General features: G+C 47.3%; 1 protein-coding gene across 2 annotated transcripts in view; it reads left to right on the top strand.

Annotated features, from left to right (window-relative positions):
- RICTOR (RPTOR independent companion of MTOR complex 2) overlaps window positions 1-16452 on the top strand; it is a 1615046-nt gene that overhangs the window by 1049749 nt on the left and 548845 nt on the right. For both annotated transcript variants that reach the window (XM_069627164.1, XM_069627163.1), the window contains exons 26-27: window positions 1152-1261; window positions 1387-1474. In XM_069627164.1, coding sequence (XP_069483265.1) covers window positions 1152-1261; window positions 1387-1474 — 198 coding nt within the window. The remainder of the gene's footprint in view (window positions 1-1151; window positions 1262-1386; window positions 1475-16452) is intronic.

Raw genomic sequence — 16452 nt, 5'->3', positions numbered from 1 at the left:
GGGTCACAGCTCCCTCGCAGGATTGCTGAAGTTCGAAAGCAGGACAGGGCTCTACCAGGACAGCAGCAGAAGTTGGTCGCCAGGCCTACTTCAGACGGGTCTCCGGTCTCTTCACGGGCCTCACAGCTAGACAGGAGTCTTGGCTCCTTCAGGTTTCTCCAGGATCTCTCCAGAGTGGATGCAGGCATCCTCTTCTTATGCCAACAGCCAGGTAAGAGCAGAAACTTCCACTAGCCAAGCAGAACTAGCCCCACGCACTCACCTCAGCAGTGGTGCAATCAGGACTACTGGCGGGAACACTCATGCATACCACTCAGACACACTGAAACCAATTTGTAGATTGCAACCAGACAGTCCCAGCCCACGTTCTGCCAGCAAACACACAGCCCTCCAGTAGCCCGTCAAAAGCCTCTGCTTTCCTGGAGACTGGAAGTCCATATAAGGATTTTCTGGCCCTCATAGGCCAGGAAGAAGGCTAAAAGACGAGATAGCCAAAGGACAAGCGCAAAACCTTGTGCAATGGCCATATTTAGTCACTAGCCACAGTTAGTAGCCAAAACACGGTAAGGCTAAAACGGAAAGCAACAACAAATGTTAAATAGTCACTGCTGACACCCGCTTGTCCATTTAGCGCACCTAGAGTAACCAAAAATCCCCTGAGTGTTAGTAGCCTAGGGCAAAACCAAAAGTGTACCCCATTGTAATGCATTGTACAATGATAGTAATAACAAGTACTAAAAGTAGTAACAAAGTAACAAGACTAAGGGAAACAATGTTTCCTAGTACTGACAGCCTGAAGGACATGTCAGTTTCCCCATAACAGATGAGCAAAATACAGTGTAGTGAAACATACGGCTTCACTGCACTGTAAAAAGTACAAGTCAGGATCAAATATAAAAGCAACAAGTATGGGGGTCAATTAAAATGGAAGTAAAGGTACAGTAAAGATAATTCTTTCCTAACACATAATACCACACAACTACTGAATGTGTCTCCATTTCTGCTGGTGATTATACGCAACTGCTTGATGAAGGCAATCGGTGCACTAACTTTATTTTGGGAATTTGGGGACCAAATGGGGTGCTTCTGAAACCTCTGACACATACTTTCTTTTCCCCTGTCTGTAATAATTACTCTTCATATATTTCCAGGAATACAATGTAAAATATGTTGAATTAATGGAAGAGCAACTTAATGAAGCACTCACCACTTATAGAAAACCTGTTGATGGTGACAATTATGTTCGTCGAAGCAACCAAAGGTAATTGATCCATTTTACCATTTTTATTCTGTTTTGATGTCATGCATTGATTTTAACATTTGAAATAATTATGGCCTTACATTGAATCCACATTACAATACATCTACTGCTTTGCTTTTGACCAGATTACAACGACCACATGTCTACCTACCAGTTCATCTCTATGGCCAATTGGTTCACCACAAAACAGGCTGCCATCTCCTGGAGGTCCAGGTGAGTTGAACCAAACATCTGACTTTTAATAAGTAAATTGTTGTTTTTATAAGGCTTTGCATCATATATTGTTGCTTTGTAACCTAATAGGCACAGCTGTCATCTGTAAAATTCATATAAGAATGATTATTTAGCTGGGGGACACATTGAATGGCACAAGGTTGAAAATGAAATAATGAATATTTATCAGCAAGCTGTGTTTTCTTTTTTCTTGTTCCCAAAAATAGGATTTAGGATTAGGTTTCAAACAAAAGCCAGGATATGAGGTAATTGAGGTATTCTCCTATTTTCATACTTCGATGGCACTACATTTTGTCCAGGTGCATTTCACACTGTTAAAATGCGGTATGTGGGAGCTGCATAGAGAGTAAAATTGGAGCCTAGGGGTTACAGGACATGGGTTGGGTGAATAGTGGATTATGAGGTGCTTGCCCTCCAATGATTCGGAAGTATGATGCAGTGACATGCAAAATGGCATAGATCCAGTTATTGAATCCATAGAAATTGGATTTAAGGGATACCTGCACATTCAGTAGTATTTTCAAAGAATGATTTTCTAAGCATATACATCGAACACATTAGCAATATCCCAAGTAGTTTGTAGTGTTTACTGATACCGTCCGCACCTTCCCCCCCTTCCCCCTTCCCGGCCTCTTAACCATGGTATGAATATAGAAGTCACTGATTAGCATTTCTTTGACAACTTAAAGGATGAGACTATATGATGGGGGCGGTCGAGAGCCCGAGCAGCATGGCGGGGTCCTGCGTGAGCGCCGAGGCCGACATCCTGACAAAGTTCCTCTGGTTCTACCGTACAAATAGACCCCGAAGTGCATGCAACAGCCCCGCTCAACCTTGTAACCATCTGGGCCAAGCAGTGAATTGTGTGATTGGGGTATCGCCGACGCTGCCGACATCATTCCAAGCAGCAACTTGGTGGGGAGCTGGGCCTGAAAATGCGTTGAGGGTAGTCGCATCAGCCAAGTTCATGAAGCGTGTAGGCGGCCCAGTGAGGCGGTGCCAATTGCCTGCGGGAGTGGAGTGCAGCCCGAACAAGAATCGCCAGAGTGGCTGGCATGAAAACACTGGGCTCGGGACAGCTGCCAAAGCAAACAGATGACGGTTGGCCGGGCCAGGCTTTGGGTGGCTGAGAAGCTGCTGGCCCCGGCAGAGCGAGTCGTACAGCCCCCGCGCATAGCAGCCTTGTCCCCAGTGATTCCTTCAGTGCCTGTGCACAGCCGAGTTGGCCCCAGCGATGTGGGGCGGAAGAGGTGTGTATGCCCATGATCATAGGCAGCGACACAGGGAGAGGACGACGCCTGATTGGCCGTGTGCTGTTAAGAAGACTGGGTGCTCCAGCTGTGTGTGGGGGCCCGTGAAGGTGAGACTGCAGGCCTGTGAAGGGCTCCCTGCCCACAATATACAGTGACAAGGACAGGCAGTGTAGCACAGAGCAGAGCACTGAAGGGGAGCAGACCCAAAGGGGTGAACACCCACCATCAGCACCTTGCAGGGGAGGACCCTCATAAGTGTTACAATAAGGGACAGGTTAGAGACAGTGGTTACTTCGACCAGGAGGAGCCAGCTGGGAGGTGTTGTCCAGTGGAGGCTGGGCCTGTCTGTCTTGCAACAAGTCACATCAGGAAGCAGCTTGGCAATTGAGTCCCCGGTGGGAGGAGGAGTGCAAAGCAGGCCCATTGAATCATCAAAAGGGACAGAGGGCGGAATGCGGTCCCGGACCAGCACCCCACAATATAGTAGATATGACGGAGGCAGCAGCGAGCAGAGGGGGGACATTCCAAGGTGGTGCTGGACTGCCTTAGGTGGGATACCAGAACAGCAGGATGGGTAAGGGGCCAAAAGCCAACACACTCTCTAATTTGATGGGCAGGCAACTAGAAAGTTGTCAAACCCCGTGGAGGAGCCACCAACCTCATCTGGAAGGTTGGGGGGATGGGGCGGAGATTCTGGAGGACCAGGAACTGGACATGAGAGAGATCCTACTGCACCTCAAAAACTTGACACCAAACTAGATGTCCAGGACATGAGGGTGGATCACATACAATTGCGGCTGGATGAACACGGGACCAGACTGGACGAGGCTGAGAACAGGATATCTGGGCTTGAGGACGCTGCAGCAATGGTCCCAACCTGATTGGCAGTCCTGGAGACAGCGGTTAAAGTAATCCCAGCCAAGAACGAGGATCTGGGGGGCCGGGTGCGACTTGATAACTGTTAGGCAGAAACCTGTGCAGTTCCCTTGGGGACCTCTGCAAAAGGCTTAGGACTACAGGTGTTGGCAGTAAACCCAATTTGTAGCAGTCTGTACCACCCAGATTTACCTGGTAGCTGTGGCTGAGCAGCCAGACTTCTCTCAAGAAGAGTTAGACAGTATTTAGAGTATACAAGATAGGTACCAAAATACAGTAGCACAAGCAAACACTGACCAGAGCTTTGCTGTCCAAGTATATAATTATTTATTTAAAGACACACTTATAGAAACACTCCAGCACTATTATTGTAAGCAAGTTCAAAACACAGTCACTATTAATATATATACATCCCTTATTCCTTATTAGACAAGTCTTAGTTAACACCACTTATTTACAGACAGAGGTGAGCGCTTAACTAAAGATGACACTCTAATACTTTTTCAAAAAAGGGAGGGAAAAGGCAGGAATTAGAAAAGCACACAACACTAATACTTTAGAAGCACCCAGCAAGGCAGGAAAGTCAAAGTCTACTGGTGAGCAAAAAGTTCAGAGGCCAGGCTCCCTCTTAGAGGGAGTAGAACACCAATGTGCCCAAGATCACACAGTTTAAGAGGCTTAGTCTTGCAGAGAGTTCAGAAAGGAATTAGTTCAGCTCAGAAAAGTTCAGTTAGCCAGCCTAGGGCCAGCCCAAGTGGTAAATTGAGAATTTAAGAGACACCCCACACAGACCGTTGCGATGGAGGTCAGGTGGACACAGTACCTTGAAAGTGGAGAGGATAATCCAGCGGGGGCAGTTGTTCCTGGCAGCGGGTGTAAGTTGTGGCGTCGTCCAGAGGAGGAGAAGATCTCGACATGGAGGAAAGCTGAAGGTCGTTGCAGTGCCAGGGTAGAAACCAGCCGCGGAGTTCTCCGGTTAAATGGTACTACCCTTTTATTCGCAGTAGTGGTAAAACGTGGTATCCTGGTTGCCGGGGTGTTTGGCACAGGCAAGGCCGCCACGAGATGATCCGGGAAGGCGAAAAGGTGGGCAAAGTGGTTATCCCCACCAGTCAAAGGAAGAAGACTCTTCGGGATGAAGATCTCCTCTGTCGTTGGAAGAAGTGGTGAGGCGGTTCAGCAGGGCTCCACCGGTGGTGTTGTCGTTGCAGGTCGGCTCAGCTTCTCCCTCTTCGTATTTTTTGGTCCTGTGGGGACTTCTGAAGTTCCAGTCCCCAAAGCCCTGCTTTTATGCAGAAAACCCCCATTCATCAGTCCTAGCTGTCACTCAAACATGCTAAGTGGTGAGCCGGGCGGCTCACCACTGGGCCAATCGCACAAGAGTGCGACTTGAGTTGCCGAGGCAACTCAGTCCAGGGTGCCTAAACCCCCCTCCCACACATCCTGTAGACCCAGAGTGTCTGTGGAGAAGCCCGCCAAAAAGTGCAACAAAGGGCTCGACTTGGGTTGGAGTTACAGAGGGGAACACAAACGCCATTTTAAAACCGAGTCCTGGCAAAAAGACCCAACCGGGGAATAAATATTAAATAAATAACAGGGCAGTATCTTTAACATTGCACCAAAAAGAGGTGCGTTTTAAAATGAATGGGAAAATCCCATAGTAAATATTCTTCAGGAATATTTTGCGTGGTAACCACTGCTACCAGCCAGAAACTCGACGAGGGGGGACTGCACAGTGCCACCTCGAAAAACAGACCCAGGGGCATTCTAATTACCCCTACCAGTACTTCAACAATATGATGGTTTGTACTGGTTCCGTTCCCAATTTAAGACTAGTAAAGTCAATGGTGACTTTACATGCCCTGGGAGACAGTAGTCAGTCCCAGGGTATGGAGTCTGTTTGGAGGTCACTATGACACCCCTGTGTTACTGCACTGAGGGTACTTACCAAAAACCACATGAAACCCTATGGAGTAAAAGACCCTGTAGCCCATAAACACATTACAAAGTCAAAGGATAGCTCAAATCATGTCTAGGAGTGGGAGAAAAAGAGTCTCACTCTTAGCAGGAGAAAAAATAAACCCCAAAAATCCAGCAAAGCTGCTGGGGGACTCACTAGGTTTGGGAAATTAGCCTTAACAGAGAATTCTCCCTAACAATAACTCCCTGTTCCGGGGCTCCTCTGTGTCCCATAATAACGAGAATCCTTAACTACAGGTATCGGGACAAAATTCTCTGGCTATCCAGAGAAAAAAAGCCTTCACTTTTGACGGTGATCGAGTGCAAATATTACTAGACTTCTCTGCATCTGTGCAGGCGACAAGGAGAGCCTTGCAGTGGTGAAACATATGCTGCAGTACTTGGACTTTCGCTACGCCATCTTGTTCCCAGCAAAGCTTCGGTGTTGATATGCCAGGAAGGCACATTTCTTCACCTCGCCGGACGTTGACAGACTCCCCATTGTGCGACCTGGAAGGGGCAGGCTACCTGAGATCCCCGACCGGGATCATGCTGGGCCCTCCGAGAACCAGGTCTGACTTTGTTAGATGGGCAGAGGGGGTGGCATCTGGATGCGCCCGGGAGAGAGTGCTGAGGGATCCGCCTATTGGTGAGATCTGTTGTTGGGTCCTTCAGGGCGGAAATCCTATATTATACAGCTCTGGCGTCTTCCTCCCCTGTCCCCCCGGCTGGTTGAAACGGGGGTGGGCCAATGCTCTGCCCCCGGCCAGGCACAGCCAATACAGGAATGGTTGTTAAAAGGGGGGGGGGGTGAACTTTGCGATACCCTCGCTTAAGATCGCTGAGGAACGGGGTGTGATACTAAGTGTGATACTAAGTCCATTAAGGAGGCATGTTGGCAGCTGGTATATTCGGTTGCTCGGTTGAGTGTCGGTGCTGGGTCGAGGCATGAGCGCCCTGTGTGTACCACCTCAGATGAGTGGAGGCTGTAGGGAGTTCTGAATCAGTTTAGTGGTATTCAGCAGGGATTTGGGTAGTCTGTGCGCGAGGAATTGTGGAAGTGTTTAGGTTGTTCAGAATGCCCTAGCTATGTCTATTTCAGAAGGACATGTTGGGATGGTCATTTGGCGGGGAGGTGGGTGGCGGGTCGGACGACAGTTTGTGGGTCTGTTTGCAATTGTCAGGGTGTCATCTAATATTTGAGTCTTGAGTGAGGTCGGCCGGGAAGGCTGGTTGGAGCTGGTGGGGTCAGTTGAAACTAAGTCTCTATGGGGAATCGCAACATTACGGTTGAATGGCATCTCTAAGGATTCCTGGTAGTAGCAGGGGGAGGGGTATGAAAACCTTCAAAGTAATTATCTGGAATATACAGGGTGACGAGAAAGTTCTCCTATATATGAGACACCACAACAGGAAACCCACTTAACAGTTCAAGGTGAACGTAAGTGGGTGGTGCAGTGGGTCTGTCACCAATATTACTCATCGTACTCTTCCTATGTGAGAGGAATGGCTCCCTTAGGTTTCACCTTGTAGAGATGGCTAAAGACCAGGGAGAAAGGGCATTGCTATTAACCGGGTATTTGGATGGGTTAAAGTACTCCTTGCTGAACACATATGCTACGAATACTGACGAACCACAGCATTTGTCCACGATACCGTTCTCCCTTGTCCTTTGGGGGGACTTCAATACAACTCTAATAGGTCCACTGAGGGGGGGGGGGCACACAAAGGTCCATGGGGGGGGCGTCGGGGGTGAGGCACACACAGCCCAGGGCTAGCTTGGAGGGTGATGGATATTTGTGCTATTTATGACTTGGTGGATGTGTGGCAGGTGCAGCATGCTAATGTTAGGGACTATGTAAGGTCACTCATGCCCTGGGAGTTCATGCAGTGGGGTGTGCTCACTCCTGGTCCCCTGCTTCGACACGACGACCAGCACAACATTGAAGGTAAGGCCATCCTGGCCCAGTTAACCATAGCCTGAACGCAAATCAACTTAAACTGCAAATTGGTAAGATTGGAAGAGAAGCGCCGTAATTATTTATTTTTGCGGAAATTGGGCCAGCTGCAAAATTAATGATCTGTGCATGCAACACGTCCTGAAATTGGTAGGCATTGCAGAAATTAAAATCTGCAGCATAACGCTTGCTGTCTCACTGCCACAATCTTTGTTTTTGGGACTTTGTGTGTCTTTCCCACTGCCTGCTACATTCCAAGATGGCCACCCCAACACTCAAGCTGGGATCCTGCCTTTGTTTGGGCACAGGCCCACTGTGATTGGTTTTCTCCTCCCTATAACAGCCAATTTGGGCCACCAGGAGGCAGGAGACGGTGCAACAAACCGAAGGCCTACAGCTTAAGGCCCTGTCTGTTCCTGTCTGTTGCCTGGCCGGGTGAAGGGGTGCCCTGCAACAAACCTGAACATATGGAGTATGATCAGCACAATTATGTTTTCCGAGTCCACTGAAAACCATGGAACAATCTCTCTACTTCTCTGAAGGTCTGCCTCCACAACTATAAGCGCGCATCCTCTTGCTCCACTCCTTTGACTGTTCCACCCTCCACTCCGTCTCACATGTTCTTCCGTCCTCAGTTTCTCTTGAAAAATTTAACTTGGCTGTGTGCACATGCTGCATTGTGTTTATTCTGCTTTTAACTTTAGCTAAAATTGAACTTGGCTGTGCGCACATGCTGCATTGTGTTTTTTCTCCTTTAGCTAAAGTTGAACTTGGCTGTGTGCACATGCTGCATTGTGTTTATTCTGCTCTAGCTATAATTGAACTTGGCTGTGTGCACATGCTGCATTGTGTTTATTCTGCTCTAGCTAAAATTGAACTTGGCTGTGTGCGCATGCTGAATTGTGTTTATTCTGCTTTTAACTTTAGCTAAAATTGAACTTGGCTGTGTGCGCATACTGCATTGTGTTTATTCTCCTTTAGCTAAAGTTGAACTGCGTGCACATGCTGCATTCTGTTAGGGAGAATTCTCTGTTAGGGCTGAATTTCCTAACCTAGTGAGTCCCCCAGCAGCTTTGCTGGATTTTTGGGGTTTATTTTTTTCTCCTGCCAAGAGTGAGACTCTTTTACCCTCACTCTTGGGCATGATTTGAGTGTGTTTCTTTGACTCTAGATGTGTTTAATGGGCTCTTTTACTCCATAGGGCTTCATGTTTTTTTGTGATGTGTGTTACACAGCACCCTCAGTGCAGTAACACAGGGGTGTCATAGTGACCCCCCAAGATAGACTCCATACCCTGGGACTGACTACTGTCTCCCAGGGCCAGTACAAACCATCATATTGTGGACGTACTAGCCGGAGCAATTCGATTTCCCCGGGGTCTTTCAGTCGAGGGGGCACGTCTCCGTCCCACCTGATCGAGTTTTGGCTGATGGCAGTGGATACTAATTTTTATATTCGACCGCGAATATATCTCTATGGGATTTCCCATTGTTCGAGGCTACCAACTTTAATTATTTAATTCCTATAGCCTCGAACATACCGCCGGTTTATTTATTTAATATTATTTCTCTGGTTGGTATTTTTTGCCAGAACTTGGTTCTAAAATGGCGTTTGTGTTCGCTTCTGTGACTCCAACCCAAGTTGAGCCCTCTGTTCACTTTTTGGCGGGCTTCTCCACAGAAGCCTCCAAAAGTGGTGCCACTCTGTCTGGGTACCACAGAAGGTGTGGGAGGGGGTTTAGGCACCCTGGACTGAGTTACCTTGGTAAGTCAAGTCGCACTCTTGTGTGATTGGCCCAAGTTCTGAGCCGGCTGGCTCACCACTTAGCATGTTTGATTGACAGCTAGGCTGAGTGAATGGGGGTATGCTGCATAAAAGCAGGGCTTTGGGGACTGGAACTTCAGAAGTCGCCACAGGACCTAAGAATCCGACGAGGGAGAAGCTGAGCCGACCTGCTACGACGACACCACTGGTGGAGCCCTGCTGAACCGTCTCACCACTTTTCCCAACGACAGAGGAGGTCTCCAACCTGGAGAGTCTTCTTCCTTCGACTGGTGGGGATAACCAGTCTCCTTCCTGGAGCATCTCGTAGCCGCCTTGCCTGTGCCAAGCACCCCGGCAACTGGGATACCACGTTTTACCACTACCGCAAATCAAATGGTAGTACCTTTAACCGGAAAACTCTGCGGCTGGTTTCTTCCGTGGCAGTGCAACGACCTTCATCTTTCCTCCACGTCGAGATCTTCTCTTCCTCTGGACGATGCCGCGACTTGCACCCGCTGCCAGGAACAACTGCCCCCGCTGGAGGATCCTTTCCACATAAAGTACCGTGTTCCGCCTGGCTTCCCTTGCAACCGACTGTACGGGGTAGATTTAGCCCCCGGCTTTCGACCCTGGGTTAGCCTTGGACACCTTGGCTAAACTTTTCTGAGCCTAACTAAAACCTTTCTGAACTCCCTGCAAGACCTTTTAAGCCTGTTGTCATTGTGTGATCTTGGGTGCATTTGTGCCCTGCTCTCCAAGAGTGGTCCCGGCCTATGGACGTTGGCTCACAAGTAACTCTTGACTTTCCTGCCTTACTTAAGAGTTCCTAAGTATTAGTGGGTTTTTCTTTCCTACATTCTGTCTTTTTCCCCTCCCTTTTTCGTTAACTTATTGGCGTGCCATCTATAGTTAACCGCTCACCTCTGTTTGGAAATAAGTGGTGTTAACTAAGACTTGTCTGATAAGGAATAAGGGATGTATATATAATAATAGTAACTGTGTTTAGAATGATTTACAATAATAGTGCTGGAGTGTTTCAATAAGTGTGTTTTTAAATAAATAATTATATACTTTGATACCGAAGCTCTGGTCATAGTTTGCTTGTGCTATTGTGTCTGAGTGCCTATTGTGTATACTTTACATACTGCCTAACTCTTCTTGAGGGAAGTCTGACTGCTCAGCCACAGCTACCAGGTAAATCTGGGTGGTGCAGACTGCTACCAAGTGGGTTTACTGCCAACACCTGTAGTCCTAAATCTTTTGCAGTGGTCACTAAGGGAACTGCACAGGTTTCTGCCTAACACATTCTGCTCTAGCTAAAATTGAACTTGGCTGTGTGCACATGCTGCATTGTGTTTATTCTCCTTTAGCTAAAGTTAAACTGTGTGCACATGCTGCATTGTGTTTATTCCGCTTTAGCTAAAATTGTACTCAGCTATGTGAACATGTTGCATTTGGGTTTATTCTGCTCTAGCTAAAACTGAACTTGGCTCTGTGCACTTGCTGCATTGTGTTTATTCTCCTTTAGCTAAAGTTAAACTGTGTGCACATGCTGCATTGTGTTTATTCCGCTTTAGCTAAAATTGTACTCAGCTATGTGAACATGTTGCATTTGGGTTTATTCTGCTCTAGCTAAAACTGAACTTGGCTGTGTGCACTTGCTGCATTGTGTTTATTCTGCTTTTAACTTTAGCTAAAATTACAGGACCTTTTACCGCAAATGCTCTCATCTCCACTGACATTCCTCTCTCTGCCCTGAAACGCAAGTGTACAGCAGCAGAACAGAAAAACAGAAATGGGTGGCCTTGGTTGAACCCTCTGACAAACTGGCCTGTCGCCTTCTTCAAAGGCAATATAGACTCTGCATCCAGTCCAAGAAAAGAGTCCATGTTCAAGCCCTCATCTCTGCGGCATCTAACCACAAAGCCAAACTTTTCAAAGTCTGTAAGGAACTGGCCAATCCTTCTGCAACCTCATCTTCCACTGTACCCACCCTGGCCCTTTGCTCGGCATTGGCAGCACACTTCACTAACAAAACCTTGGTCCTCCTTTCCTCTCTCACTCCTTTACACACACATGGACCAACATCATCCGGGCCCTCTTCGGCCTCTCACACTCTTCCACCCATCTGCCATTTCCTGCTTTTTCCACTGTCGCAGCTGAGGAGGTTACTATGCTAGTCCGGTCTATGAAAGCCTCTTCCAAACAGGTGGATCCGTGCCCTTCCAAAACTATCAGGGACAACATTGACCATTGACACTCTAGCTCCAGCCTTGGCAGACCTCTTCAACCTCTCCTTCGCCTATGGGGTTTTCCCCTCTTCTCTCAAGCACACTCTGGTGTGCCCCCTACTTAGAAAACCTTCTACCAAGTCATCTATCTCTGCAAACTATCGCCCGATTTGTATCGCTCCCTTCCTGGGCAAACTACTGGAGGAGTTGGCTCTCTCTCAGCTTACTCCCCAAGCCGAATCTGTTGGTTGTCTCCATGATCCTCAGTCTGGTCTCAGAGCATCGAGAGGCACAGAAACTGTTCTCCTGAACAACTACGAAGGCCTGCTCTCAAATCTTGATTCTAACTCTCCTCCTGTCCTTATTCTCCTTGACTTCTCCTCCGTATTCGGCACAGTAAACCACAACACCCTGATCAACCGTCTCTGTGATACCCTGGGCATCACTTATCAGGCCCTGGTGTGTCTTACCTCCTTTCACTCCGACCATCCATCCCAGGTGGAGCTCGGGCCTTTTCTCTCCACTATCACCCTCTCTACGTGCGTGGTCCCCAGGGATCTAACCTATCCCCCTGGTTCTTCAATATCTACATGGCAGCCTTGGCCCACATGTTCTCTTCCTTCACTTACCACTTTCAATGTTCTGCTGATGACACTCAGCTCTCCTTCAAGCTACCCTCAGCAGCTTCTTCCTCCTCGCTCATTCATGACTGTCTGTCCGTAATTCAGTCCTGGTGTGCAGCCAACAACCTCTGCCTTAATACCAGTAAGACGGAGATTGTTCTCATTGGGACCCCTACTCCCATTTTCCCACTCTCACTCTGGCCAACCTCCTTTGGCCGTGCACCCACACCCTCCAGTGGGGCAAAAAATCTGTGGTATATCTCCGGTGCCACTCTGTCCATCTCCTCACACATTTCAGATATTTCCAAAAAACCTCACTACCAGCTTTACCTCCTCCGAGGTATCCTACCTTTTCTCACTTTCCCCCAGAGACTCACTGTCTCTAGAACTCTGGTTCTCTCTAGACTAAACTATTGCAATATTCTTTCTCAATCTGCCTACTTCAACACCCAGACCTTTACAACTCATCCAGAATAGTACCGCAAGACTTATCCGTGGCCTCAAGCACAGGGACTGCAACTCTCCGGCTCTGAAATCCATCCACTGGCTCCCTGTGGCGCCAAGGATCAAGCACAAGACCCTCTGCATAGTTCATAAGGCTTTCTGGGGCCGGGACCCGCACTACTTACAAAACTCTTCCCAAATACACTCCCTCTAGAGTGCTCTGCTCATTCTTCTCCAACTCTCAGAGTTAGCAGCTCTTCCAAACAGAGACTTGGGGGTAGATCCTTATGGAACAGCCTTCCTGACCCCTCTCCCATGCTAACATCTGCTGCAACCTTCTACCACCTCTGGCTGCTCAGCTAGCTGACTGGTTGCCTGTCTTACCTCAGAACCGAACTTTACGGAGGCTACGGCGAGACTCGTTTTGTTGAGAGAGGCATTTTAACAGTTTGAGAAGACTCCTGCACCCAGCCATTGATGATCCACTGAGGACTAGGCTGACAGAATTCCTTGACGAGACACAGAGTGCCCAGAAGCTCTTGGGTATCTGGAGCTGGAAAATTCTGACGTATATTAAGAAAAAACTAGAAAATTGAAAATTCATCTGGTGGAGCTACCAATACAAAAAGAATTGGTCTTTACAAAGCCATAGACTCCGTGAAGGATTTGTTCCATACAGCTACTCGCCATCCCGTGAATTGACACATGGGGATTGAAAATTGGCTTACACCATTCCGAATACAAGGACAGACCAAATTGTTTGTGCCTTACGTCCTGAAGAAAGTCTCGAGAATGAAAGACAGCAAGTTCTGTTAGATGTGGCCCGAAACATGAGTCGACGATACAAGATATTCTGGTTAATTTATTGATCCGAAATAATATGACACCTGAAAGAAAAAACTGGGACAATTCACATTTGTGACAACTGTTTTGGAAATATATGTATTAGGAGAACAATACATTACGTGTAATTAGTCAAATTTGTTTTTTTATGGAATAATTGAATGAATGAATGAGTGAGTTTGGGATTGAGGATGAAAGTTGAATATATGAAGTATATGATGATTTGTTATTTATGGTTTAAAACATTGCATATAATAATGTACTATGTGTTTGATTAAAATCTGTAATAATATCTTTTGATTAACCCGTGTCATCTCCATCCACTGGTCCACTGTCTGTTTCTGTATACCTTATATATTTTGCCTGAAGGACCAGGGATTAAAAGCAGGCATACCCTTTATTTTTGAATTTACCTCAGAACCTTACAGGTCCCAGGCACCCACACCAGTCCCTGCCCTGCCTTCTGGCCCCTGCACTATTTGCAGCACTTCGCACTTCCCTAGAGATAACCATCTGCACTTAACCCGGCCCTCCTGGACCAGGCGCACTTCCCTTCGCCCTTCCCTCGCACTTCCTGTCTGGCACTTAAACAATATGAATACACCTTACCCAGTAAGTGCGTGGTCTCTGTTCTTGGGTCTCCCCTTGCACCCCCCTTGCATTGTGCACCTGAATCACTTATATAAATGCACAATAACCTGCTGATATCCCCTCCTAGCCTCACTGCTTGTCACGCACTTGTCAGTTTTTCATGCATGTACCCCCCTCTACTGCTCCTCTACTCCTCTACTCCCCCTCCCTCCCTGCTCCCCCTACTACATGTTACACACTTGAATTAGCAGAAATGTCGTCAGGCCTAGTATGCTTGTTATTATTGTATATCATTCTGAAATTGCCAAGGACTTATGAATCCCATGTACCCCTCCAGTCTTGGAGCGCTTTGAAGCATTTGTTTTGTGTATAAGTGCTTTACAAATAAACAATACAATACAAACTCATGGGTGCATCACACATTGTCAAGGATTGACCTCATTCTGGTCTCCAGGCAATCAAGAGTACATTTGGAGTTCTGTGAGATCCTGCTGAGAACACTCTCGGATCACTCACCAGTGACGCTGGAGTGTCTCATCCCTGGGATGAGGGTGAAAAAGGTAAGCTGGCAATTCGGGTCAGAGGCAATCAGGGATACTGTGTTCTATGGGGAACTGCTAGCGGACATGCAGGCTTTCCTTGTCACCAATAGTCATACAGTTGACTCTCATGGGCTACTATGGGAGACCTTTGTTAGGCAGAATTCTGTGCAGTTCCCTTAGGGAGCACTACAGAAGATTAGGACTACAGGTGAGAGCAATAAATCCCCTTTGGTATCAGTCTGTACCACAAAGATTTAGTTGGTAGCTGTGGCTGAGCAGTTAGACTTATCTCAAGATGGAGATGAGCAGTATTCAGGGTTTACAAAATAGGCCTACAGTACTATGGCACAAAGAAACACTGACCAAAGCTTTGTATTAAAAAGTGTATATATATATTTATTTTATACACTTCTAGTTAAACACATCTATTACAGTTCTTAAAGCAAGTTAAATTCAGTCAAATAAAGTATACACAACTCCCTAGTTAAATTGTAGACAAGTTTGAGCAAGAGTGGAAACTGAGCAAAACAGCAGTGTAAACCAAACACAAATGGCACTCTCGCAATTTCTCACAAGGGAGGGAAAGCACAAGCTATACAGAAATACCTTCTTACACACCCTAGCAACACTTTCCATAGGTTGTGAACCTGATTAAGCATGGCAGTGCATCCGTATAGAAAATACTTAAATGAAAACTGAGCAAAATGGCATTTCACAAGATTTTAATAGTGGTAAGGAAAGGGTGGTTATAAGAAGTAGGTGCACCAACACATTTCTAGTTGAGAAGCAATCTAGAGAAGGCAGTTCTAACAAATTTAGCCAGAGTCAGTGGTACAGGGCAAGGGCCCAGAGCAAAATGTTATTGTAGCTGCAGTCAAGTCTTTGGTTAACGATTTGAAAAGGTGGATGCAGAAGTTGAAAGACAATGTTAAAAGAGAGGGGCGGCCAACCCAACAGGTAGGTAAAGGATTTAAAACACCATTAGCACTACCACGCAGAAAGGGCAGCCCGGTGGAACAATGTACCTTTAAAAAGAAGAAGTGACTCCTGCGGTGGCGGTTGTTCCCGATAGTGCCTGCAGTGCAGTTCCGGGGATCCAGCAGAAGAAGAGGCTCTCGTCGTGGAGTAAAGGTAGAGTTACTGCACTACCCAGGGATGAAACCAGCCGCGGTGCTGCCCGATGAATAAGAGGTATGCTCCTTTAAATTGCGGTCCGGTTGGACGGGTGCCTGGCTATCTGGTCTCCAAGTACAGGGTACTGGCGATTCGACCAAAGCAGGTCCGGGAAGACGATTGGCAAACTGGTTGGCCCCACCAGCTCAAGGGAAGAAGGCTCTTGCAGAGGAAGATCTTTTCTCATTGTGTGAAGAAAAGTGGCGAGACGCTGCAGCAGTGCTTCACTGGTGGTTCAGTCGTTGCAGATGTCTTTGGCTTCTCTCCTCTTCGGCTTCTTAGTTCCAGTGGCGACGTCTTGCTCTTCCAGTCCTCAGGACCCTGCTTTTATGCAAAAAAGATCCCCATTCATACAGCCTAGCTGTCACTCACACAGTGGAGTGGTCATCTTGGCGGGAGACCCTCCTGTCTATCTGGATAGAGTGCGACATGGGTTGCTGAGGCAACCCTGTCCAGGGGTCCTACTCCCCCCTCCCACACAATGGACCCACCCCAGACTCAGTGGCGCCGAAAGGTGCGCTTCTCGGCAGAAGCCGGCCAAAAGGACGAACAAAGGATCCCCGACCTGGGTTAGGAGTTTAGAGAAAGACACGAGAAAGAAGTTATATCAAAGTTCTGGCAAATAAAACCTACTGGAGTAAGGTTCATATTAACATACACTGGAGGTATGTTAGAGGCTGTCAGAAAATGTGGTAGCCTC

The sequence above is a fragment of the Ambystoma mexicanum genome, chromosome 6p (genome assembly GCF_040938575.1).
Source record: "Ambystoma mexicanum isolate Mex_15411 chromosome 6p, UKY_AmexF1_1, whole genome shotgun sequence".
Lineage (NCBI taxonomy): Eukaryota > Metazoa > Chordata > Amphibia > Caudata > Ambystomatidae > Ambystoma > Ambystoma mexicanum.
The sequence above is the reverse complement of the archived record's forward strand: the minus strand, read 5'-3'. Positions and strand labels throughout refer to the sequence as shown.